Raw genomic sequence first — 24090 nt, forward strand, 5'->3', positions numbered from 1 at the left:
CAGTTTATAATTTAAGTCAGATGGGCAACTGCGGATGTGCATTTTTATTTGCCAGAGAGGAATGCCATACCTCACACAGCCAAGGTTGGCATCAGTGCAGTGGGGATATGGAATTCTTTCATGGTGAGGATCAGTGCATATTTCTGATTAATAATGCAGTGCACTACATGTACAAATTCTCCATATTTTGGTGTAAACAGATTCTTATTTGTTTGCATGACAAGGTCTGAGATTGGCAGAACCTGTAGTAGAGGGTGTTCCGTGTTCACCACTACCTCTCATTTTGTTCCTTGAGTTATAGGGAGATTGCATTCTCAAATCTTTATAAGTCTAGAAAAATATTTGTGGCTATTAGAGTCTAAGGAGGAATGATGAAATCCAAGATGTTCTATCTCTCTTCTCCTCCCATCCTTCCCTCTCCTATTTCTCACTCCTTTGTTCCTGCTTACTTTTGCCATTGGTGAGGTGGATTCAGAAAAGACTGTTTCTCCAAATCTAGTGTTATAGCCAAGAGACCAGAAATGTCACTGGAACAAACACAACAAAGTGTTAAGACACTGAAATTTTGTGGTTCATTGTTCACTGTGCTGCTATGTCCTGACCTTGCTTTGTTGTTACTCAGTTGTGAACATTTACTGGGGTGTTATAAACTCACTACTTAAATGCTCAAATACAGACCTAAAAAGTAGAAGTTATATTTTTACTCTAAAACTATAAAAAATGTGACTGAAGAATTAATTTTTAATTTTCTTTTTAAAATTAATTGTAACTTAAATGGTCATATGTGGCCAGTAATTACTGCTTTGAACCACAGAATTCTAGGTAGTTAGAAGGTTTTTTTTTCCTATGTGAAATATAAATCTTGGCTGTCAGAGACCAGCTTTGACATCCAGGGTAAAATGAGGTGGGGCATGTTGTCAGCAATTGACTGGGCCAGACCAGAATGCTTCCTGAGGGGCTGATGAAGAATTCCTTTGGGAGTCCACAAGAGGCTTGTGAAAAACTTCTTAGAGACCGTAAAAGGCCACTGAAAAAACTCTTTGAGGGGTCTCAAAAGGCTAGTAAAAAAAAAGAAAGAAAGAGAAAAATGGGGGAATTGATTCATTCTCTCTCTCTCTCTCTCTTTCTCTCTCTCTCTGGATGGATGAAGCAAATTTCAGCAAGTTCCAACAACTTCACACATACACAGACAGACAGACAGACAGGTTTTACATATATACACATACACATGTTTGTTGGGTGGAGCAAGGCTTCAATAAGCAGGATCCAACCATTTTACATACATACATACACACATACATACATATATACAAACATGACATAAATGACATACATATTGGGTGGATGGACTAAATTCCAACAAGTAGGCTCCAACAACATTTTATTTTTCCCACAGCTTATATATCCCAACAAAATCTTCCAAGCAGTATAGAATTACAGTGTGATTACTTTGTTTTTCTTCTAGTGACTGATTATGTAAAAACAATATGCTCCCCAATACCTTTACATGAAAAAACATTATGTAGTACAGGTTAAACAAAATCATTTCCAAGAACCCGTGTACATTCATAACTGACTAGCAACTTATGGGTTAACAAACTGTAAGCAATCAAGGTAATTTTTCAGCCAGTTTCTGCTACCGGCTGGCAGCAATTTGAAGTTACAAAGAAAAGATCTTAAAAAGTAATCTTATAAAAATCTTAAAAGAATCACATATCTAAATTTTATATTAAAAAATCAGTCACTTCTACTCTAGGTCCTCAGAATATACATCTACTCACCAGAAATTTTTATTAAATCATATCAGGAAGCTGAGGGCAAAAATCAATACAAGAAATCATTACCTAAATTGATAGTCCAGGCTCAGTAAAAGTTACATCAGTCAATGCTAGTTAGACTGCCATTGTTCTTGTTCCCTGACCTCAAAAGTCCCTAGCTCAACTATTAAGAGTGTGCCTTTCTGAACTTCAAATTGCTCCCTAAGATTTTCTCTATCAGAGCCACTAGCAAAAATATACTAACCTAACTTCACTAACAATTTATTCTTCTAAATTCTTTCTAAGGGTCATGGTCACTACTAACAATCTACATCTCTAAGCTCGTTCCAAGGATCGTAATTGAATCATTAATCTGCTCCAGCAGCAATGCCTGAGAAAGATCAAGCATTAGTATTGTGAGTGCCAGTGATATTGCAGAGTGAGAGGCTGGAAGCCCCTTAGAGTTTTCATACAATTCTTAGAATAAGAGGGATATGAAGGCATCAAGCAGAGCAAAACTCTACAACAGCATGAAGTCCTCAGGACATGGAGTCCTCAGGGCAACGCCTCTCTGAGGTGCACCCATCCTGATTGTGCTAACCAGTAGGCCACATTCCAGGAGTTCTAAAGCTGTTTGTTGTTCCTCCCACATGGCCCTCAACATTTTGCACAATGTCAAAAACCTAAAAACAAAATCTGTTATTGAGATTTGTATTTTTTATATTTAGAACTATTACAAAGCTGGAGCTAAGTGATATAAAATATTGAATTAGGAAACAAAACTACCTGAGTTACAGTATCTGCTTTCTTACTGATTATATATTTGAGCAGATTGTGAACTGAATGTGTCTCGGTCTATTCTAAAGCAAGCCTGTAGGCTTAAGTAACTTACACTCTTTACAAATCTGTGGTTGAAAATTCTTCTATTTCAATCAGACTTTTCCTCCTTAACTATCTTTTAATCACACTTGCATTGGTATCAGACTGCATATATTTGTGTCAATATATTCTAATTCTTTATCCCAAGAAGTACTTGCCTAGGAAAATAAGACAGTAAGTTAATAAATAATTCCAATGTTTGCTTTAGGAAACTCTTACAAATCAATTTATCAGGGCAAACATTTTGGTCTTTTGGGCAAACAACTTTCATGTTAGAACAATGGGTTATTCACTTGGGCAAACAGTTTGATAAGTATGTGGAAGAATAATAATTATGAATTGTGTTAAAAGTGAATCTGCACAGTTATTTCGCTTTACTATCTAAAGGTGTAGCGGTGAGTTTGGGCTGTTCCCCTTTGTTCTCCTGGCGGATCGCATGCGTGCACCTGCCTAGGAGCTATCTTTGAATCTGAGAATGAAAGACATACACACATTAGCTTATTTTTAAAATGCGTTGGCCAACTCAAAGGCCGGGCACTCCTAAACCTTCCCCTGCTATGCTATTCCAGGCCCAATCAGGAAGTGGCCAGTGGCCAGTTACCCGAAGTCTCACATGGCTTGTTGGCTTTATCGCCTGCCACTCCTCAGTCCCATCTTTCTTCTCTGAGTCATGGTAATTCTGCATCTCCTCCCTGATGCATCCTAGCCATCCTGTCCTGTCACCCTTTGTCCAGCCATTAGCCTCTGGCATCTTTATTGATCGATCAAAAATCATATGCTCATAATAGTCATCCTAATAAATATAACTTTATGCAATACACATGCATTTCCTTAAGGTTATAAGTTAAATTATCTTCAGTTTGAAATTAGTCAATACAGAGCTTCTTTGACATTATCCTTCTGAACTTTAAGTTACATGTGGTTTCACAAGCATAGCATGTGCAGATATAATTTTGTCTATTGTGTAAATGTTTTTGTTCACTGTACTCTCAAAACCATCAAAAAGAGCTTTTGCATTTGTTTTTGGGGACACGGTCTTACCATGCAGCTAGGCTAGCCTTGAGCTTAAAATATTCCCATCTCAGCCTTTTAAGTACTGAGATTACCAGTATGTGCCACCATGCCTGGTGAAAATATGTCTTACTGTGTCATGTTTTGGCTCTATGTTCTGAATTCTTAATTTTCTTGATATTCCTAAGTATATCCATGAATTCTCTGTGTAATTTTAACTACAACACAAGCCTTAACACAAGTAAGAAGTTTGAAATCTCAATGACAAAGTACTAGAAATGAAAAACATAATTTTAGAAAAATCATAAATATGTGAAAATTAAACAACACATTCCTAAACAACCACTGAGTCCTTTCTCCAAGCCCTTGGTAAACTTGTCACTCTCAGCTAGAAACTTTCTCCTCCTCTTCCTCCTCCCTTCTTCTTTCCTCCTCTTCCTCCTTCCTCATCTGCAGTTTATTGCCAGTTATAAACCAGTATCAAAGGTGCCTTAAATCTGAGCCCTGGCGTCTCCAATTAGTGAGTCTGTGATTCAAGACAATTTTAATTTCCCATGTTTTGTTCTTCCAGAATTTCAGGCCCAGTTATTAACTGTCACATCCATAGTGTATTTAGATTGTCACTGATAGTCTCAGTCTTTCTGTTATCGATGTATGCTCTGAACCTTTTGATATAGCAACACCATAACTCTATGTAGGACAGAGAGATAAAGATATATGAATATGTGAGGTCAGCAGAGGCGAGTCATAGAGAAATAAAAATATGTGTTAGAAAAGAATATTTCTAAGAGTTCTTGTGAATCTCTTGCAAGAAGCTACCCCAGGGCCAGCTCTAGCAGCTCAGGGGTTTCAAGGAGGAAATGTGGAGTCGACTAAAGAAGACACAGAGACTTATTATGGATATAGGAAGCTCTAATTTTCTCTGCTTTTATTTTTTCTCTTTTATCCTTCATTTACTACTCAGAACAAAAGTCTTTACGTAGAAAGAAGTCACATCACAGTCACAAGTCATATATTCAAAAAAATTCCTTAGAAACCCACATGTGGTTAAACATCCCCCTCCCATTTTTCTTCCCATAATTACATCTTTACCTCCAAAGGAATAATTCTTTCATTATTGGTTGACAAAGTTAAGCAAGCCAAATATATTTCAGCCATTTTTCTTGTCCTGACTGGCAGCAGTTTGCAGTTACTGTGTGGCAGACTTCTGTTTTTGTTTTATTCTACAAAGCTTTGCTCAACTGGCCTAATTAACCATATACTTTCTTTTTCCCACTCATATTAGGGTCATTTATTTTCCTCTTACAACTTTATTTTCTTGAAGTGTATAACAAAACCCTACAGTTTCACCTGTAAACTACATAACCAGAAGACACAGACCTAACCAATTACCAGAACTTGGCTATCTTTGATCACTGGCCTATCTCCCACAGGAAAGACTTGAGGGCTTACAATGCCTGAAACTCCCTGTTCTTATTTTCTATTCCCAATAAATCTTGCATCCAGCTGGGAAAATGTATTTTCTAGGCTTATTGCTCTCTTCTCTATATCCGTCATTAGAAGCCCTAACTGCCCCTGTCTTTAAACTATTCCCAGAGTTCAACTGAATCATCATTCAGTCTAAACAACATTGCCCTGGGAAGATCATCACTTTTATTATAAACTACAGGTAAATTGCCCAGTGGAGAATGGGGATCTTCCATGAAATAATCACACCATGCTAAATACAAGGAGAACACAGACAGCACCAAGCATGATGAGGCCTAGCAGCAGTGAGTGGCATTCTAGGCAATCATTTCCCCCACCCCTCCTGGCTTTGCCTCTCTAAGCTACACTCATCACAGCTCTGCTAACAGGTGAGCCATACTCCACAAGCTCCAACGATAATTGTGGTTCCTCTAGCATTGTCATTACCATAGCTACCGACAATAATTAGAAGTCAAAATTATGTAAGATATAACATTATTAGGATTAGATCATAAGAGGCTCATGGAGGGCTGGAGAGATGGCTCAGCGGTTAAGAGCACTGACTGCTCTTCCAGAGGTCCTGAGTTCAAATCCCAGCAACTACATGGTGGCTCACAACCATCTGTAATGGGATCTGATGCCCTCTTCTGGCGCGTCTGAATTCAGCTACAGTGTACTCATCTATAATAAATAAATAAATCTTTTTTTTAAAAAAAAGAGGATCAGGGAGAAAAAAATTTAAGATGCATAGTTTGGGTTTTCTGTGGCAATTCTATAATCATAAGTTTTCAGAATTTTTTTCCTTTCCCATTTGTAGTGCTGGTTGCATAACAAAAAATTATGTCTCCAAATGCTTCTGTGCTGTAGCCATCATGTCTGTAGTCTATACTGGAAGAAAATAGATACTTCAAATGATTCAGTTCATTTTACACAGCTTCTCTACCTTCTATCCACTAACTTCTGTTTACCCCTAGAAAACAATGAAGTTGTAGGGAGAGTAGCTTTGTAGCTTGGGAAATTGTTACCCCAAAGAACATCAACATCATTGAATAAGGAGTGGGAAGATAATATGTCAACAACTCGTACTCCTATTTACCATGGCTTACAAGGCTAGAGATAAAGGGGTAATGGGGTAACTTTAGTTTAGTCAAACCTATGTCTTAAATTGCCTGTCTTTTGTTTGTTTATTTGTTGTTTGTTTATACTCTTCCTATTGATCCTGAGAAAAAGTTTTAAGTATATATTTTTGTGGTTTTTGTTTTGTTAGACAGAATCTCACTATGCAGTGTAGGCTAGCCTTACTCCAGTCTCCTGAGTGTCCCACACTTGCCTATCTTTTGCATTTACTTGAAGTGGAAACTAATACTTCTTTGGAAAATTAGTTATGTTAAATAATGTTTTGCGGGGCAACACAGGTAAAAGGATGTCTTGCTAAAGCAAACATGTGAAAGAATATTTTCCTGGAGCAGACACAGGTAAAAGGATGTTTGGATATAGCAAACACATGAAAGGACTCAGGATGAACGAGTATAAATATAACCCCTCAGACCATGGGAAATGAGCACTGAGCTTTGCTTTGGTTTGCTCCGTCTCACTGTTCTTCGCTAAAGACATGCATGTATTGATTTGCCTTTAACATAATGCTCTCTCTTACTATAAGACATTATTTTGGGCCTAGGCAGCTTTTACGAATTGAAATAAAAGATCCTGTTTTACAAACACAAGGAGAAACACTCAAAACACATAGCCAATGCATATTATTAACCAATAAGACTGCAAACGCCAAATTCAGAACAAAGAAAACAATAAAACCAAGAATGTTTCATTTCTTCTTTTTCTTCTCTTCAAACGTGTGTGTGTGTGTGTGTGTGTGTGTGTGTGTGTGTGTGTGTGTGTGTGTGTGCGTGCTCAGGTTCAAGGTTGACAATGGGGTTCTTCCGTAGTTGATCACTACTTTATTTTGGGGAAGGGTCTCTCAGTGAGCCTCAATCTCACAGATTGAGACAGACGGGCTATCCAGCAAACCTCAGGAATTCTTTCATTTCTGCCCACTTCTTCTCCCCCCAAGTAGAGGAATTTTAATCCAGCAATTTGGCTACTTGGGCAAAGGATCATATCCAAAGACCCAAATCTGTGTGATCTGTATTTTGCTCCCCCTTCTAAGAAGTACTGAAGCATCCACACTTTGGTCTTTCTTATTCTTGAGCTTCATGTGGTCTGTGGATTGTATCTTGGGTATTCTGAGCTTTTGGGCTAATATCCGCTTATCAGTGAGTACATATGTGTGTTCTTTTGTGATTGGGTTACCTCACTCAGGATGATATTTTCTAGTTCCATCCATTTGCCTATGAATTTCATGAAGTCTTTGTTTTTAATAGCTGGGTAGTACTCCATTGTGTAAATTACCACGTTTTCTGTATCCATTTCTCTGTTGAGGGACATCTGGATTCTTCCCAGCTTTCTGACTATTATAAATAAGGCTGCTATGAACATAGTGGAACATGTGTCCTTGTTATATGTTAGAGCATCTTTTGGGTATAGGTCCAGGAGTGATATAGCTGGGTCCTCAGGTAGCACTATGTCTAATTTTCTGAGGAACCTCCAGACTGATTTCCAGAATGGTTGTACCAGTCTGCAATCCCACCAACAATAGAGGAGCGTTCCTCTTTCTCCACATCCTCGCCAGCATCTGTTGTCACCTGAGTGTTTGATCTTAGCCATTCTGACTGGTATGAGGTGAAATCTCAGGGTTGTTTTGATTTGCATTTCCCTGAAGACTAAGGATGTGGAACATTTCTTTAGGTGCTTCTCAGCCATCTGATAATCCTCACTTGAGAATTCTTTGTTTAGCTCTGTCCCCCATTTTTTAATAGTTATTTGATTCTCTGGAGTCTAACTTCTATATATTGGATATTAGCTCTCTATTGGATGTAGGATTGGTAAAGATCTTTTCCCAATCTGTTGGTTGCTGTTTTGTCCTATTGACAGTGTCCTTTGCCCTATAGAAGGTTTGCAATTTTATGAGGTCCCATTTGTTGATTCTTGATGTTTGAGCATAAGCCGTTGGTGTTTTGTTCAGGAAAATGTCCCCAGTGCCCATGTGATCAAGACTCTTCCCCACTTTTTCTTCTAATAGTTTGAGTGTATCTGGTTTTATGTGGAGGTCCTTGATCCACTTGAACTTGTGCTTTTTACAAGCCAATAAGAATGGATCGATTTGCATTCTTCGACATGCTGACCTACAGGTGAACCAACACCATTTGTTGAAAATGCTGTCGTTTTTCCACTGGATGTTTTTACCTCCTTTGTCAAAGATCAAGTGACCACAGGTATGTGGGTTAATTTCTGGGTCTTCAGTTCTATTCCACTGATCTACCTGCCTGTCTCTGTACCAATACCATACAGTTTTTTTTAATCACTACTGCTCTGTAATACAGCTTGAGGTCAGGGATGGTGATTCCCTCAGTTCTTTTATTGTTGAGGATAGATAGTATTCAATTTATTCTAGGTTTTTTGTTATTCCAAATGAATTTGCAAATTGCTCTTTCTAAGTCTATGAAGAATTGAGTTGGAATTTTGATGGGGATTGCATTGTATCTGTAGATTGCGTTTGGCAAGATGGCCATTTTTACTATATTAATCCTTCCAATTTATGAGCATGGGAAATCTTTTCACCTTCTGAGATCTTCGTCAGAGACTTGATGTCCTTGTCATACAGATCTTTCACTTGTTTGGTTAGAGTCACACTGAGGTATTTTATTTTATTTTTGACTATTGTGAAGGGTGTCCTTTCCCTAATTTCTTTCTCAGTCTGTTTATTCTTTGAGTAGAGGAAGGCTACTGATTTGTTTGAGTTAATTTTATATCCAGCTACTTTGCTGAAGTTATCAGGTTTAGGAGTTCTGTGGTGGAATTTTGGGGGTCACTTAAGTACACTATCATATCATCTGCAAATAGTGATATTTTGGCTTCTTCCTTTCCAATTTGTATCCCTTTGAACCTCCTTTTGTTGTCTGATTGCTCTGGCTAGGAGTTCAAGTACTATATTGAATAGATAGGGAGAGAGTGGGCAGCCTTGTCTAGTCCCTGATTTTAGTGGAATTGCCTCAAGTTTCTCTCCATTTAGTTTGATGTTGGCTACTGGTTTGCTTTATATGGCTTTTACTATGTTTAGATAAGGGCCTTGAATTCCTGATCTTTCCAAGACTTTTAACATGAAGGCACGCTGAATTTTGTCAAATGCTTTCTCAGCATCTAATGAAATGATCATGTAGTTTTTTTCTTTGAGTTTGTATAGTGGATTACGTTGATGGATTTCCATATATTGAACCATCCCTGCATCCCTGGGATGAAGCCTACTTGATCATGATGGATCACTTTATTTGATGTGTTCTTGGATCAGTTTGGGAGAATTTTATTGAGTAATTTTGTATCGATATTCATAAGGGAAATTGGTCTGATTTGCTTTCTTGGTTGGATCTTTGTGTGGTTTAGGTATAAGTGTAATTGTGGCTTCATAAAAGGTATTGGGTAGTGTTCCTTCTGTTTCTATTTTTGTGGAATAGTTTTGGAGAGTATTGGTATTAGGTCTTCTATGAAGTCTGATAGAATTCTGCACTAAACCCATTTTGTCCTGGGCAATTTTTTTTTTTTTGGTTGGGAGACTTTTAATGACTGCTTCTATTTCTTTTGAAGTTATGAGACTGTTTAGATGGTTTATCTGATCCTGATTTAACTTTGGTACCTGGTCTAGAAAATTGCCCATTTCATCGAGATTTTTCAAGTTTCGTTGAGTAAAGTCTTTTTGTAGTAGGATCTGATGATCTTTTTGGATTTGTTTCTGTTGTTATGTCTCTCATTTTATTCCTGATTTTGTTAATTTGGATATTCTCTTTGTACCCTCTAGTTAATCTGACAAAGGGTTTATCTATCTTGTTGATTTTCTCAAAGAACCAGCTCCTCGTTTTGTTGATTCTTTGTATAGTTCTTTATGTTTCTATTTGGTTGATTTCAGCCCCGAGTGTGAATATTTCCTGCTTTCTACTCCTCTTGGGTGTATTTGCTTCTTTTTGTTCTAGATTTTTCAGTTGTGCTGTCAAGCTCCTAGTGTATACTCCCTCCAGTTTCTTTTTGAAGGCACTCAGAGCTATGAGTTTTCCTCTTAGCACTGCTTTCATTGTGTCCCATAAATTTGGGTATGCTGTGCCTTCATTTTCATTAAATTCTAAAATATCTTTAATTTCTTTATTTATTTCTTCCTTGAGCAAGTTATCATTGAATAGAGCATTGTTCAACTTCCATGTGTATGTGGGTTTTCTGTTGTTTTTGTTGTTATTGAAGATCAGGCTTAGTCTGTGGTGATCTGATAGGATGCATGGGACTATTTCAATCTTCTTGTATCTGTTGAGGCCTGTTTTGTGACAAATTATATGGTCAGTTCTGGAGAAGGTACCTTGGGGTACTGAGAAGAAGGTATACTATTTTGTTTTACGATGAAATGTTTTATAGATATCTGTTAAATCCATTTGGATTAATCCATTCTGTTAGTTTCTCTGTGTCTCTGTTTAGTTTCTGTTTCCATGATCTGTCCATTGATGAGGGGTGTTGAAGTCTCCCACTATTATTGCATGAGGTACAATGTGTGCTTTGAGCTTTAGTAAGGTTGCTTTTATGAATGTAGGTGCCCTTGCATGTGGTGCATAGATATTCTGAATTGAGAATTTATCTTGGTAGATTTTTCCTTTGTTGAATACGAAGTGTCCGTCCTTATCTTTCCTGATAACTTTTGGTATAAAGTCTATTTTATTCCATATTAGAATGGCTGCTCTAGCTTGTTTCTTTGGACCATTTGCTTAGAAAATTGTTTTCCAGCTTTTTATTCTGAGGTAGTGTCTGTCTTTGTCACTGAGGTGTGTTTCCTGAATGTAGCAAAATGCTGGGTCTTCTTCACATATCCAGTCTGTTAGTCTATGTCTTTTTATTGGGGAATTGAGTCCATTGATTCTGATAGATATTCAGGACCAATGATTGTTGCTTTCTATTAGTTTTGTTGTTAGAGGTGGAATTATGATTTTAATTGGGAAAAGGGATATGAAATATAACTGGTATACTTAGGGCATCAGGAAATAACACAATGATTTAAAGAGTAATTTCTTTTTAATATGCATTTAATATCCAAATATAAAAACAAATAAATATATAAATACTATTTTATAAATAAAAATACAAAAATTATAAATATTTTATAAGTATAAATAATACATGTAAATATATATTACTCTCAGAAAGAAAAATTCTAAGATTTGTAGTCATATTTTTTCTTTAATAGTACATATGTTTAAAGATATATGTGTATATTACAGAAAGTAAATACGTCTATGTTCATTAAATTCAACTTGAGAATGAGTTCACTCTTGTTCAAATGTTGCCACTCACATGACTTAGAAGAGACTTTCAGTTAGATGCAGAAAATTCAAAGAATTGAATAACTTAATGAATAAATACAGCTATGTCAGATTCCTCTTCTTTTTCAGTGGAACTCTCATAACTTCAGGACCTTCTGAATACCAGTGAGATATCATGGGATATCCTTGAAGCATACAAACTTAAACCATCATGATTTATGGCTGACTTGGCAAAGAGTGGGAAAGGAGTGACATTAAAGAATTTGAGAGAAATTGATGGTTTATACAGAAAATAATTAAAATCTGTATTTTATTTTATCTGCAGAAATAAATTTCAAGTAGATTAGCAGACTTAAACATTAGATTATAGCAACAAAAGAAGCAATACTGTAAAAAAAAAGGAATAGATTTTGCAAAATTGTAATACAATTACAAAAGCAAATTGCATCAGACTACATAAGGAAGGCTTCCAACATGTAAAATTAAAAATATATATATACAAATCTTTTAACAGATGTATAGACATGGGATGAAGTATAAATAAAATGAAAAGTGTGGTATTTAGATTGTGTTAATTTGGGCAGAAGCTGGGAATGTAATGAGGGAGATAGGAACAATAAAATGTGGACAGACTTTTGGGGCTAACAGATTCTGCTGTAGTTTTTTTTTAAGTAATAAACATGTTTATTTTTGTTGTATTTGTCATAAGTTTTCTTTTGTGTGTATTTAGCATATAATGGAGTTCTGAAATACCTCAGATAGTTAAAAAGGGAATTTGTTGAACAATTCAGAGGTATCCTTTACAAACTATCAAGAAGAGGAAAAAAATTGTGACTTGAGAGATGCTTCATGCTCTTTCAGAGGATTGGAGCTAAATTCCCAGCATCCATACTGGGATGCTTCCTGTAATTCCAGCTTTGGGATATTTTATGTCCTTTTCCAAACTCTGAAGGCACCTACACTCACATATGCACAGACAACTGTCTAATACACACAATTAAAAATAAAGCTTAATCTTTAAAAGAAAGAAAAAGCTTTTCCAGATTCAGAAAGATAAATGACACATATAGAGCCTATATTTATTACGTGTAGAGCCTATATTTTATATTTGTGTGTGTGTGTGTGTGTGTATGTGTGCGTGTGTGTGTGTGTGTGTGTGTGTGTGTGTGTGAGAGAGAGAGAGAGAGAGAGAGAGAGAGAGAGAGAGAGAGAGAGAGAGAACTAAATGGGATCGTGAAAGGGAAGGAAAGGATTTTAAGGGGTAGGAAGTAGAAAAGATGGTGGACATGAGTAGGAGGTTGAGTGAAGGAAGAGAACCACTGGGAGGGAGGGGAAGAGAGCATAGGAGAGGGACGTGGGGAAAATGAACAAATGAGAACAAGGAAAATGATACACGTATAAAGATGCCACAATGAAACCCCATTACTTTGTATGATAACCTAAAATTTAATAGCAAAAATGAAAAACTTAGGCCTTAAATTGACATATATTTAATTAGGAAGCTATTGGGTATTGTTTTGTGATGAAAAATTTCAGGAGTGCTAAATTAACTTAGAGGATATTTTAGAAGTATTGAAAAGTACGGTCCATGCTGTCACTGGTTGTTATGGGCAGGGAAGCTTCTTTTGCAGTGATTGCAGACTCTTGATTGAGAGTTAAAGTCATTAAAGGTTTCAGTGGCAATGCCTCCTGCCCCTGGGCAAAAAAAGAGAAACTGTCCAGACAGGAAGCTGCTCAAGAGAGTTCTTAAGAATTGTGATTAAAGGGGTTGGGGATTTGGCTCAGTGGTAGAGCGCTTGCCTAGCAAGCGCAAGGCCCTGGGTTCGGTCCCCAGCTCCGAAAAAAAGAAAAGGAAAAAAAAAAAGAATTGTGATTAAAAATGCTTAAGTGTTAGCTCTTCTCAGTTTACGGCTTCTGGCAGGGGGTGGGGGTGGGGCTGTAGGGAAGGACTCAGTTATTTTAAGGGATTGGGCACTGGAAGTTTGACCGTGAGTCATGGTCATGAGTATATGAGCAACACAAATTGAATGTGGTTTGTTTGTTTGTTTGTTTGTTTGTTTGTTTGTTTGTTTGGTGGAGAGAGCACAAGGATGGGAAGGTGCCAGAGAATAATCACACTTCAATTCACAGACACAGAGAAGCTAAGTAACCGACACATTTATCTCCCTGAAAATCTCCCTGGGGAAATAGAATGTATTTTATGTGTGCACTGTGGTGGGGACTGGAACGGGAGGATCAGGGGAACGTGCGGAAGGAATGCAGGAAGAGACAGGTAGAATTGAGGGGTGGTATGGAAAGCCAGTACAGTGGAAGCTTTCTAAAATTTATGAAAGCAATCCTAAAGAAACCTCCAAATAATGGGGGAGACTGAGTTCCAGTGTTTTTTTTTCTTTTAAGGGGGTTATCCATATTTAGTGTAGCATTGCCAATGTACTAAAGAGCTGATGCAATTATTGTTTTCTTTCTTGGAAAATATTTGTGGATGTTTTCTAGAAAGAAAACAACAACATAAAATGTGATGAGCTATAGGATGTGTCTAAACAATTGTAGCATAAAGCACCTAGCAATGTCTTTAAGTTTTCTTTGACTCATACATTTTTGCAAGATATTTACATTTTTCTTTACTTTATAATTGCATTTGAAGAGGTTGAAGGTGATTTAACATGTGCTTAGCCTAAGTGAAAGCCAGGGTTCAATCCTCCCAGACTGGGTATGAATTATTAGACGTATTAGACATAATAGGCTGTTACACATTTGCGTGTGTATATTCATTTATTATTATTTTTTGTATTTAGCAGTATTTCAGAGTAGCTTTTCTTATACACAAAACCAAGTAAAACATTTGCCCATCTGTTCAATAATCTCGAGGTGTTTTTCATTGTGCACTCTCTCTTTCCAAATTCCCTGCAGGCATTTGGGCAGTCCTTCTCTATCCACCGTAAAGTGGCTGAGGATGGAGAGACTCGGGAGGAAACACTTCTTCAGGAGTCTGCATCCAAGGAAGCTTACTATCTAAACAAGATCTTGGAGATGCAGAATGAGCTGAAGCAGAGCCGGGCTGTAGTTACAAATGTCCAGGCAGAAAACGAGAGACTCTCGGCTGTTGTACAGGAACTGAAGGAGGTAAACAAGCCAATTCCCTCTAAGATTTGTCTCTCAGGATCTAACTGTTTGTCGAAATCCTCTTACAGAGACATGCATTTTACCAACGCCACTAGACGGTTTTAATCCAGTGATGTTAACAATCAAAGTTAACCAATACTGCCAAGCTATAGACTAACTCTTTAACACATGGGTTATAGTATTAACTAAACTTCTTCCTATTCAGCATGGACATGATATTCCACCACCAAAAGAAAGAAAGAAAGAAAGAAAGAAAGAAAGAAAGAAAGAAAGAAAGAAAGAAAGAAAGAAAGGAGGGAGGGAGGGAGGGAGGGAGGGAGGGAGGGAGGGAGGGAGGGAGGGAGGGAGGGAGGGAAGAAAGGAAGAGAGAAAGAAAAAAGAGAGAAGAGAAGAGAAACAGTCTTGACAGGAAGTCATCAAGAACTCTTAAAAAGTGTGATAAGGATGCTGAAATGTTGCTCCCCATAATTCATGACTTTTGGCGGGGGTGAGGTAGGGTGGGGAATACACAGAAGATCTCAGTTTTCTTCTTAGTGACTGGACACTGGGAGTGTGATCATGCTCTAGTGAATATGTGGCCAACACAAATTGACTTCTTTTCTTTTCTTTTCTTTTCTTTTCTTTTCTTTTCTTTCTTTTCTTTTCTTTCTTTTCTTTTCTTTCCCTTTCTTCTGTTTTTGGGAGGAGGATCCCAAAGGGAGAGGGTGCACCTGGGAAGACTGGGAAGTGAGTGTGATTGGATGAATTGTGTGAAATTCCCAAATAATCAGTAAAAATATTATGTTGGAAAAAATGTAGTTCTCATTTTGTATCTCCTGCCTCCCTCCAAGGTTCTCATGCTAGTAGTGGTTGGCCAGTCTACTTGTTACTTTTTGGTTAAATGAAGAATTGATTCCCTATGTTTTGCCAACTGTGTTTCTCATCATCTCCTTCTCAGAATGTGGTCTGAGGTCATGTGGTCTGAGGTCAGACCCTGGTCATTCTTCTTTAGTTTGACTTGCAGCATCTGTGTAGTAAAATGTATAGTAAAACTTTTGTGTCTGGCTTTAAATGAAATGTATAGTAAAGCCTTTACTATGTTTGGGTTAATCAATAGAGGCTGAGAAATTGTTATGAGTGTTTGAACCTTGAAGAAACGTTGTCTTTGTAGAGGTCTGCACTTGGTGCTACATGAGAGCTTACAGCTGCACTACTCTGTCCTAAGACACTCCTGGCAAACCTGGAGTTCTTTCTTTTGATTATGGATAGCCATGGTCAAAAGGGACTGAGATTTGTGTATGCTGTCTGCTCTCATGAGCAGCAGGGGCAAGATAACTGGCAGTTGGAACCTTTCCCAGCCCCAGTTAACCTCGAATGATGTTTGAGTAAAGTAACTGGAGTGAGGTAGCTGGGTGTCAGTCTTCCCCGAGTGGCTGTATCCCTCTGCTCCTCCAGAAAATGAAGGCTTAGCATCTTGATGAGCTTCTCTCTCTACTGCAGGATCTATAAACAACATCAGTCAATACATCTGTTTACAATGTTCTACAACAGAGGAAGTAGGAGTAGAAGAGGAGGAAGAGGAAGGATGGGGAAGGGGGAGGAGGAAGAGGAAGGAGGGGGAGGAGGAGGAGGAGGGAGTCACTAGTCATTACTGACTACTACCAACTATCTTCACCTTTGTTGGAAATCCTTGAAAATGCAAACCATTGGATTTATGTATTGACTTTCTCCTTAAATGTTCAACTCAGTTTTACTCTTTTCTGTTTTAATTTTTCATTTGTTTATCTGTTCAATATTTTAATGCCTATAGGAAGCTAGGCAGATGTCTTTAAAACAAATAATCTGTCCTCTTTTACTATAGCTTTTATTTTCTTTTTCAAGAAGGTCACAAAAGTGAAATCATTTAGTATGTAGTTTTTGAGACTGAATCCTTTTATCCTCTCATAATGCATTTGAGATTCATCTTTGTTGGAAATTTCAACATAAAATTTGTTTCTTTTTATAGCTGGATATTATTCTACTGTATTAACACATTACAGTTTGTTTAACTGATTGCCCTGGCTTTGATCCCCAGAATCCACATGGTGGCTGGCAAGCATCTGTAACTCTAATTCCAGTGCCCTCTCAGCCTCTCTGGGCACCAGGCGTGTAAGTGATACACATACATACATGCAGGCAAAATACCCATGCACATAATAAAAATGAAATAAAACTATCATTTGCTAGTGCGTAATACTGTGCTTTTTATTACTATAGTAAAGTATCTGAGATAGGCTATTTTGCAAAGGAAAGAAAATGATTCAGTTTACAGTTCTGGAGATTCAAGGGATATCAGCTCAGCTCTGGTGAGGACCCTGTGGTGATGATAGGAATGTCTGTAAGAGGGAGGGGTCACATCATCAAAGAGGAAGCCAGAGACGTTTAGGTCCCACAATACCTGTGAAGGGCACACCACCAGCTAACCTAAGGGCCTCCCACTATGCCTACCTCTTAAGTGTTCTACTTCCCTAAACCGTCACATGGAGGACCAAGCTCCCAACACATACCCTTGAGAAACAAGCCATATCTAAACTGTATCATAGAGTAAAGTAATTTTTCATTGTGATGAAGTCGATTATATAAAAGGTAAGTGTAGATAGAAAAAAGAAGTCCGAGTACTGGGCTATTTGAGTATTGAGAAATTGGATAAGAGAAGTGGAATAAACTAAAATAATAGTGAGGTAGAAAGAAAAGAAAGAACGGCTCCTTGACATCAAATAAAAAAAGTAGGTTTTAGGAAGAGAGTGATCAACAGTGCAGTGATATTAAAAGGACAAAAGAAGAATCTGAATTGACCATTGCGTTTAGCAACAGGTTGCTTAATGAGCGGATACCATAGGATGGGGAAAATACCTTGATTAGAGTTGACCTAAGGGAAAATACAGTTCTATTGTGATGGAGTTCTATTGTATATGCTTGGCTCAGGGAGTGGCACTATTGGAAAGTGTGACCTTGTGTGTCACTGTGGGCATGGGCTTAAGACCTTCATCCTAGCTGCCTGGAAGTCAGTCATGATTGCACTCCTAGCACTTGGAATGCCGAGGCAGCACAACAAGTTTGAGGCCAGCTTGAGTACATTGTGAAATCCTATCTTTAGAGAAGAAAAAAAAATCTATAAAAAGAAAACAGGCATAATGATTCCAGAATTTAAGGAGTAGAAGCAGGAGATAAGGCATCAAAGGTCATCTCCAGTTACACAGGGAGTTTGAGGCTCTTCTAAGTACATGAGTCTTTAAAAAAATCCCTATTTCACCAAGCCCCATGTATTAATCAGCTCTCTGCCACTGACAAAATACCTGACACAAATACTCTATAAGGAGGAAAAGTTCATTTTAGAGCATGATTTTAAAGATTTATGCCCATGGTCAATTGTTCTATTGCTTCTGGGCCTGTGGCAAGGTGGCCTCACATAGGAAAGCTTATAGCAGAACAAAGTGCTCAAATCACAGTATCTGGGAGGCAAAGGATAACAGGAGTGGGATTAGAATCCAGTATTCTAATCCTAAAGGGCATGCCTCAGTGAACTAACTTCTTCAGTCTTCTTCCCAAAGCCCTCAGGGCATGAGCTATTAAGGGGCATATAAGGTCCAAATAAGGTGCCTGACGTGCATTAAGCTTCATAATTTTGGGTTAATTACTTCATAGATTAACAGTAAATTAATTGTTTTAAAGAGATGGAGTCTCATGTTAGCCTGGACTGGCCTTAAACTGGCTACATAGTTTTAATTCCTGATCCTCCCGATCCTGTGCCCTTAATGCTGGGCTTAGTGGCAGGTACCATCATGCCTGGCTCAATGATGACATATTTTTTTTGTTATTAAAAATCTTTATTGGGTTATAGTCACATTACCCTCCCACCCAAATTAAGGGGAAAAAAAAACAAAGACAAACATGAATATAAATTCCAGTCAGAGCCCCTTAGAGTGCATAAACTATGTGCTAAATGCTAGCTGAGAGAAACGGGCAGAATTTTCAGATTATTATTTAAAACATTTCTGGATTTTAAGTGGATGTTTTTCTCTATACAAATCTTGAAACTGAAGTCATGCTACCAAGTTCTTGAATCGAAACCACTCTACATAAAGACAAAAGCAAGAAACCATGAGGAGAGGGAAAAAAACTTCTCATGTTCCTCATGGCCTTAAGCAGGCTTTTAGTAACTGAAAAGGTTAACATGAGAGCCTGCCATTTCTCTGTGTGTCACTTCGTATTCCTCTCTGTGAGATCTGTAAATGAATCAGTTAAGTATTACACTAAGGGGTCTCATCTATTTTCCCTTCATCTAATCAATCTTACTATACCTTTATCTCAACCTTCTGAACATTCTCCATGAACAGCATTGCAAGTTGGTTAAGGGGAAGGGGATGGGTTGCAGGGAGACAGTTTTACAAGGGTTTTGTTGTTTAACTATTTACCAGTGGAGTCACTCCACCAGGAGTTTGATTTCATTGGCTAGCAGCTGGTTCATGTTGAACAGCCCCCCTGGGAGCTTGGTGAGCAGCTCTCGCTCGGTGGTGCTTTCAGGGTCGCTATCAACAGAGCTGGAACTGGCGCTCATGTTGTCAACAGCAGCGCTGGCAGGGGGACCGAGCTCCGGCTCACTGGTCTCACTGGCAGTGGACACCACAGAGAGCAGGGACATGCGCCGGGTGAGCCGCCCAGCGGGCAGAAGGGAGGCAGCATAGTCTGCTATGATACCAGCTACATCTAGATTACAAGCCTTATCAAAGGCGATGAAACCTACATTTGCATTGGCCTCGCAGACACAGAAGGAGCCGTCATCTTTCATCAACAGGTCAATGCCACACACATCCATCCCCAGGATATTAGACACCTGGATATCTAGCTGCTTCCCTTGTTCACTCAATGAGCACATCATCCCCACACCACCTAGGGAACAGTTGCTTTGCATCCTTCCATCTGTCGAACAGCGTAGCATGGTGCCAACTACACGGCCTCCCACAACAATGACTCTCACATCCCTTCCATGAGACTCTTTGATATATTTCTGGAACAAATATGGAGCTTCGTGCCGAATAAGATGGCTTAGATCAGCTAAATGGTGTTTATCTCGTGCCAAGAAAACAGCTTTGCCTCTATGACCCCGTGTATTCTTCACCACCATTGGGAACTCCAGCACTTCCGCTTCATCAATCATTTTAGAAAAGTTTTCGTGGCCACCGTAAGAAAAAGTATCTGGTAGAGGCACACCGTGCCCAGCCAGCTCTTGAAACGTCCAGAATTTATTAACACAGTTCAGGATGGCTTGAGGCCGGTTCATCAGCCGGCACCCCATTTTCTCTAGGTGGCGCAAAACAGTGATATCACTGTCGCTCTGCACCCATGGGGTTGGAACTCTCACTACCACCACCTGTGGGTAGGCAGAGATCAGCTCTCCATTGATCCGCAGACCCAGATTTCCTTGCTCGACTGTCAGCACCACCTCGTCCATCACTACAGCCCTAAAGTCCAATTCCTCTTCACAGCATTTGGCCTTCAGAGCTCTTAGGATCTCTTTCTGTGGGTAGTCTTCTTGGATGCGACGATCTGTCAAGAACCACAGCTTACCAGTCACAGAGCTACACATCTCGGTCTGCTTGTTCTTCCTTCCAAGGACTAGCTGATGCAAACTTTTATCTACATAAGACAAACTGTCCTGTAATTATCCATCCCTTTCTCTTCCTCCATCTTCCTTCCTTCTCCGTCTCTCTGTGCTCATCTCTAAAATTCTCCAATGATGATATTTTGATATGAGTTTTTGAAATCATACTTGCACCAAGGTTGGCATGTAATAGATATTCAGAAGGAAAAAGAGCCAAAGAATATGAAGCTTATCACTATTATTCACGTGTAGAATAAATAACATAAATTAATTGTGAACTTAAGGAATAATTATGCCTTAAAGTTTGCACCTTTATCAGGTCTTAGTGTTATACTCTTAGTGTTGCTAAGTGCTAATTGAGTTTTCCTAATGTTTTGGTATGAGTTTTCCATTCTGCCTATCATTGGCCTGTTGGATTTGTTTTCCTCATTGAGGTTTTGGTGATTCTGTTTTTAATTTTACTATTTCCTATTGACTATGCTTTAGCAATTTTAAGTGAGTGTCTTACACTGTCCTTTTCTCTTGACCCTTCTCAAATTACAGAAACTCTCTGCCCCTAGTTATGTTCTAATTTTCACATTTGAGTGCTTTATCATTCTGTCGTGATTTCATATTCTAGGCTGCTCTCTTTGAGATATATCTCCCCATTTCTATCCTGTTTTGTTGTTATTTGTATCTACTCTGACACCAAGGAACACTATTTATTACTATATCATAATGTGTATAAAGTTTATAAGTGTTGTTATCTTTTTTCTTATGTTTCAGTTATTTTGGTAGCTCTTCAATTCTTTTTTTTTTTTTATTAACTTGAGTATTTCTTATATACATTTCGAGTGTTATTCCCTTTCCCGGTTTCCGGGCAAACATCCCCCTCCCCCATTGCCAACCTCCCCCCAACAGTCTAGTTCACTGGGGGTTCAGTCTTAGCAGGACCCAGGGCTTCCCCTTCCACTGGTGCTCTTACTAGGATATTCATTGCTACCTATGAGGTCAGAGTCCAGGGTCAGTCTATGTATAGTTTTTGGGCAGTGGCTTAGTCCCTGGAAGCTCTGGTTGCTTGGCATTGTTGTACATATGGGATCTCGCGCCCCTACAAGCTCTTCCAGTTCTTTCTCTGATTCCTTCAACGGGGGTCCTATTCTCAGTTCAGTGGTTTGCTGCTGGCATTCGCCTCTGTATTTGCTGTATTCTGGCTGTGTCTCTCAGGAGCGATCTACATCCGGCTCCTGTCAGTCTGCACTTCTTTGCTTCATCCATCTTGTCTAATTGGGTGGCTGTATATGTATGGGCCACATGTGGGGCAGGCTCTGAATGGGTGTTCCTTCCGTCTCTGTTTTAATCTTTGCCTCTCCCTTCCCTGCCAAGGGTATTCTTGTTCCCCTTTTAAAGAAGGAGTGAAGCATTCACATTTTGATCATCCGTCTTGAGTTTCATTTGTTCTAGGCATCTAGGGTAATTCAAGCATTTGGGCTAATAGCCACTTATCAATGAGTGCATACCATATATGTCTTTCTGTGATTGGGTTAGCTCACTCAGGATGATATTTTCCAGTTCCATCCATTTGCCTACGAATTTCATAAAGTCGTTGTTTTTGATACCTGAGTAATATTCCATTGTGTAGATGTACCACATTTTCTGTATCCATTCCTCTGTTGAAGGGCATCTGGGTTCTTTCCAGCTTCTGGCTATTATAAATAAGGCTGCGATGAACATAGTGGAGCACGTGTCTTTTTTATATGTTGGGGCATCTTTTGGGTATATGCCCAAGAGAGGTATAGCTGGATCCTCAGGCAGTTCAATGTCCAATTTTCTGAGGATCCTCCAGACTGATTTCCAGAATGGTTGTACCAGTCTGCAATCCCACCAACAATGGAGGAGTGTTCCTCTTTCTCCGCATCCTCGCCAGCATCTGCTGTCACCTGAGTTTTTGATCTTAGCCATTCTCACTGGTGTGAGGTGAAATCTCAGGGTTGTTTTGATTTGCATTTCCCTTATGACTAAAGATGTTGAACATTTCTTTAGGTGTTTCTCAGCCATTCGGCATTCCTCAGCTGTGAATTCTTTGTTTAGCTCTGAACCCCATTTTTTAATAGGGTTATTTGTCTCCCTGCGGTCTAACTTCTTGAGTTCTTTGTATATTTTGGATATAAGGCCTCTATCTGTTGTAGGATTGGTAGAGACCTTTTCCCAATCTGTTGGTTGCCGTTTTGTCCTAACCACAGTGTCCTTTGCCTTACAGAAGCTTTGCAGTTTTATGAGATCCCATTTGTCGATTCTTGATCTTAGAGCATAAGCCATTGGTGTTTTGTTCAGGAAATTTTTTCCAGTGCCCATGTGTTCCAGATGCTTCCCTAGTTTTTCTTCTATTAGTTTGAGTGTGTCTGGTTTGTTGTGGAGGTCCTTGATCCACTTGGACTTAAGCTTTGTACAGGGTGATAAGCATGGATCGATCTGCATTCTTCTACATGTTGACCTCCAGTTGAACCAGCACCATTTGCTGAAAATGTTATCTTTTTTCCATTGGATGGTTTTGGCTCCTTTGTCAAAAATCAAGTGACCATAGGTGTGTGGGTTCATTTCTGGGTCTTCAATTCTATTCCATTGGTCTATCTGTCTGTCTCTGTACCAATACCATGCAGTTTTTATCACTATTGCTCTGTAATACTGCTTGAGTTCAGGGATAGTGATTTCCCCGGAAGTCCTTTTATTGTTGAGGATAGTTTTAGCTATCCTGGGTTTTTTGTTATTCCAGATGAATTTGCAAATTGTTCTGTCTAACTCTTTGAAGAATTGGATTGGTATTTTGATGGGGATTGCATTGAATCTGTAGATCGCTTTTGGTAAAATGGCCATTTTTACTATGTTAATCCTGCCAATCCATGAGCATGGGAGATCTTTCCATCTTCTGAGGTCTTCTTCAATTTCTTTCTTCAGTGTCTTGAAGTTCTTATTGTACAGATCTTTTACTTGCTTGGTTAAAGTCACACCGAGGTACTTTATATTATTTGGGTCTATTATGAAGGGTGTCGTTTCCCTAATTTCTTTCTCGGCTTGTTTCTCTTTTGTGTAGAGGAAGGCTACTGATTTATTTGAGTTAATTTTATACCCAGCCACTTTGCTGAAGTTGTTTATCAGCTTTAGTAGTTCTCTGGTGGAACTTTTGGGATCACTTAAATATACTATCATATCATCTGCAAATAGTGATATTTTGACTTCTTCTTTTCCGATCTGTATCCCCTTGACCTCCTTTTGTTGTCTGATTGCTCTGGCTAGAACTTCAAGAACTATATTGAATAAGTAGGGAGAGAGTGGGCAGCCTTGTCTAGTCCCTGATTTTAGTGGGATTGCTTCAAGTTTCTCTCCATTTAGTTTAATGTTAGCAACTGGTTTGCTGTATATGGCTTTTACTATGTTTAGGTATGGGCCTTGAATTCCTATTCTTTCCAGGACTTTTATCATGAAGGGGTGTTCAATTTTGTCAAATGCTTTCTCAGTATCTAATGAAATGATCATGTGGTTTTGTTCTTTCAGTTTGTTTATATAATGGATCACGTTGATGGTTTTCCGTATATTGAACCATCCCTGCATGCCTGGGATGAAGCCTACTTGATCATGGTGGATGATTGTTTTGATGTGCTCTTGGATTCGGTTTGCCAGAATTTTATTGAGTATTTTTGCGTCGATATTCATAAGGGAAATTGGTCTGAAGTTCTCTTTCTTTGTTGTGTCTTTGTGTGGTTTAGGTATAAGAGTAATTGTGGCTTCATAGAAGGAATTCGGTAGTGATCCATCTGTTTCAATTTTGTGAAATAGTTTGGTTAATATTGGT

General features: G+C 38.6%; 1 protein-coding gene and 1 pseudogene across 8 annotated transcripts in view; one reads left to right on the forward strand and one right to left on the reverse strand.

Annotated features, from left to right (window-relative positions):
* Positions 1 to 24090, forward strand: part of Bicd1 (BICD cargo adaptor 1) — a 154796-nt gene that overhangs the window by 60525 nt on the left and 70181 nt on the right. For all 7 annotated transcript variants that reach the window (XR_015685705.1, XR_015685706.1, NM_001446411.1 and 4 more), the window contains 1 exon segment: positions 14429 to 14641. Coding sequence is in view for 5 of the 7 variants with exons in the window: in NM_001446411.1 (NP_001433340.1) it covers positions 14429 to 14641 (213 nt within the window). In the remaining 2 variants the exon portion in view is untranslated.
* Rimklbl1 (ribosomal modification protein rimK-like family member B like 1) lies at positions 16991 to 20942 on the reverse strand (annotated as a pseudogene). Its single transcript, XR_015687176.1, has one exon. The product of XR_015687176.1 is annotated as a ribosomal modification protein rimK-like family member B like 1, transcript variant X2 (transcript).

The sequence above is a fragment of the Rattus norvegicus genome, chromosome 4 (genome assembly GCF_021556685.1).
Source record: "Rattus norvegicus strain SHRSP/BbbUtx chromosome 4, alternate assembly SHRSP_T2T, whole genome shotgun sequence".
Lineage (NCBI taxonomy): Eukaryota > Metazoa > Chordata > Mammalia > Rodentia > Muridae > Rattus > Rattus norvegicus.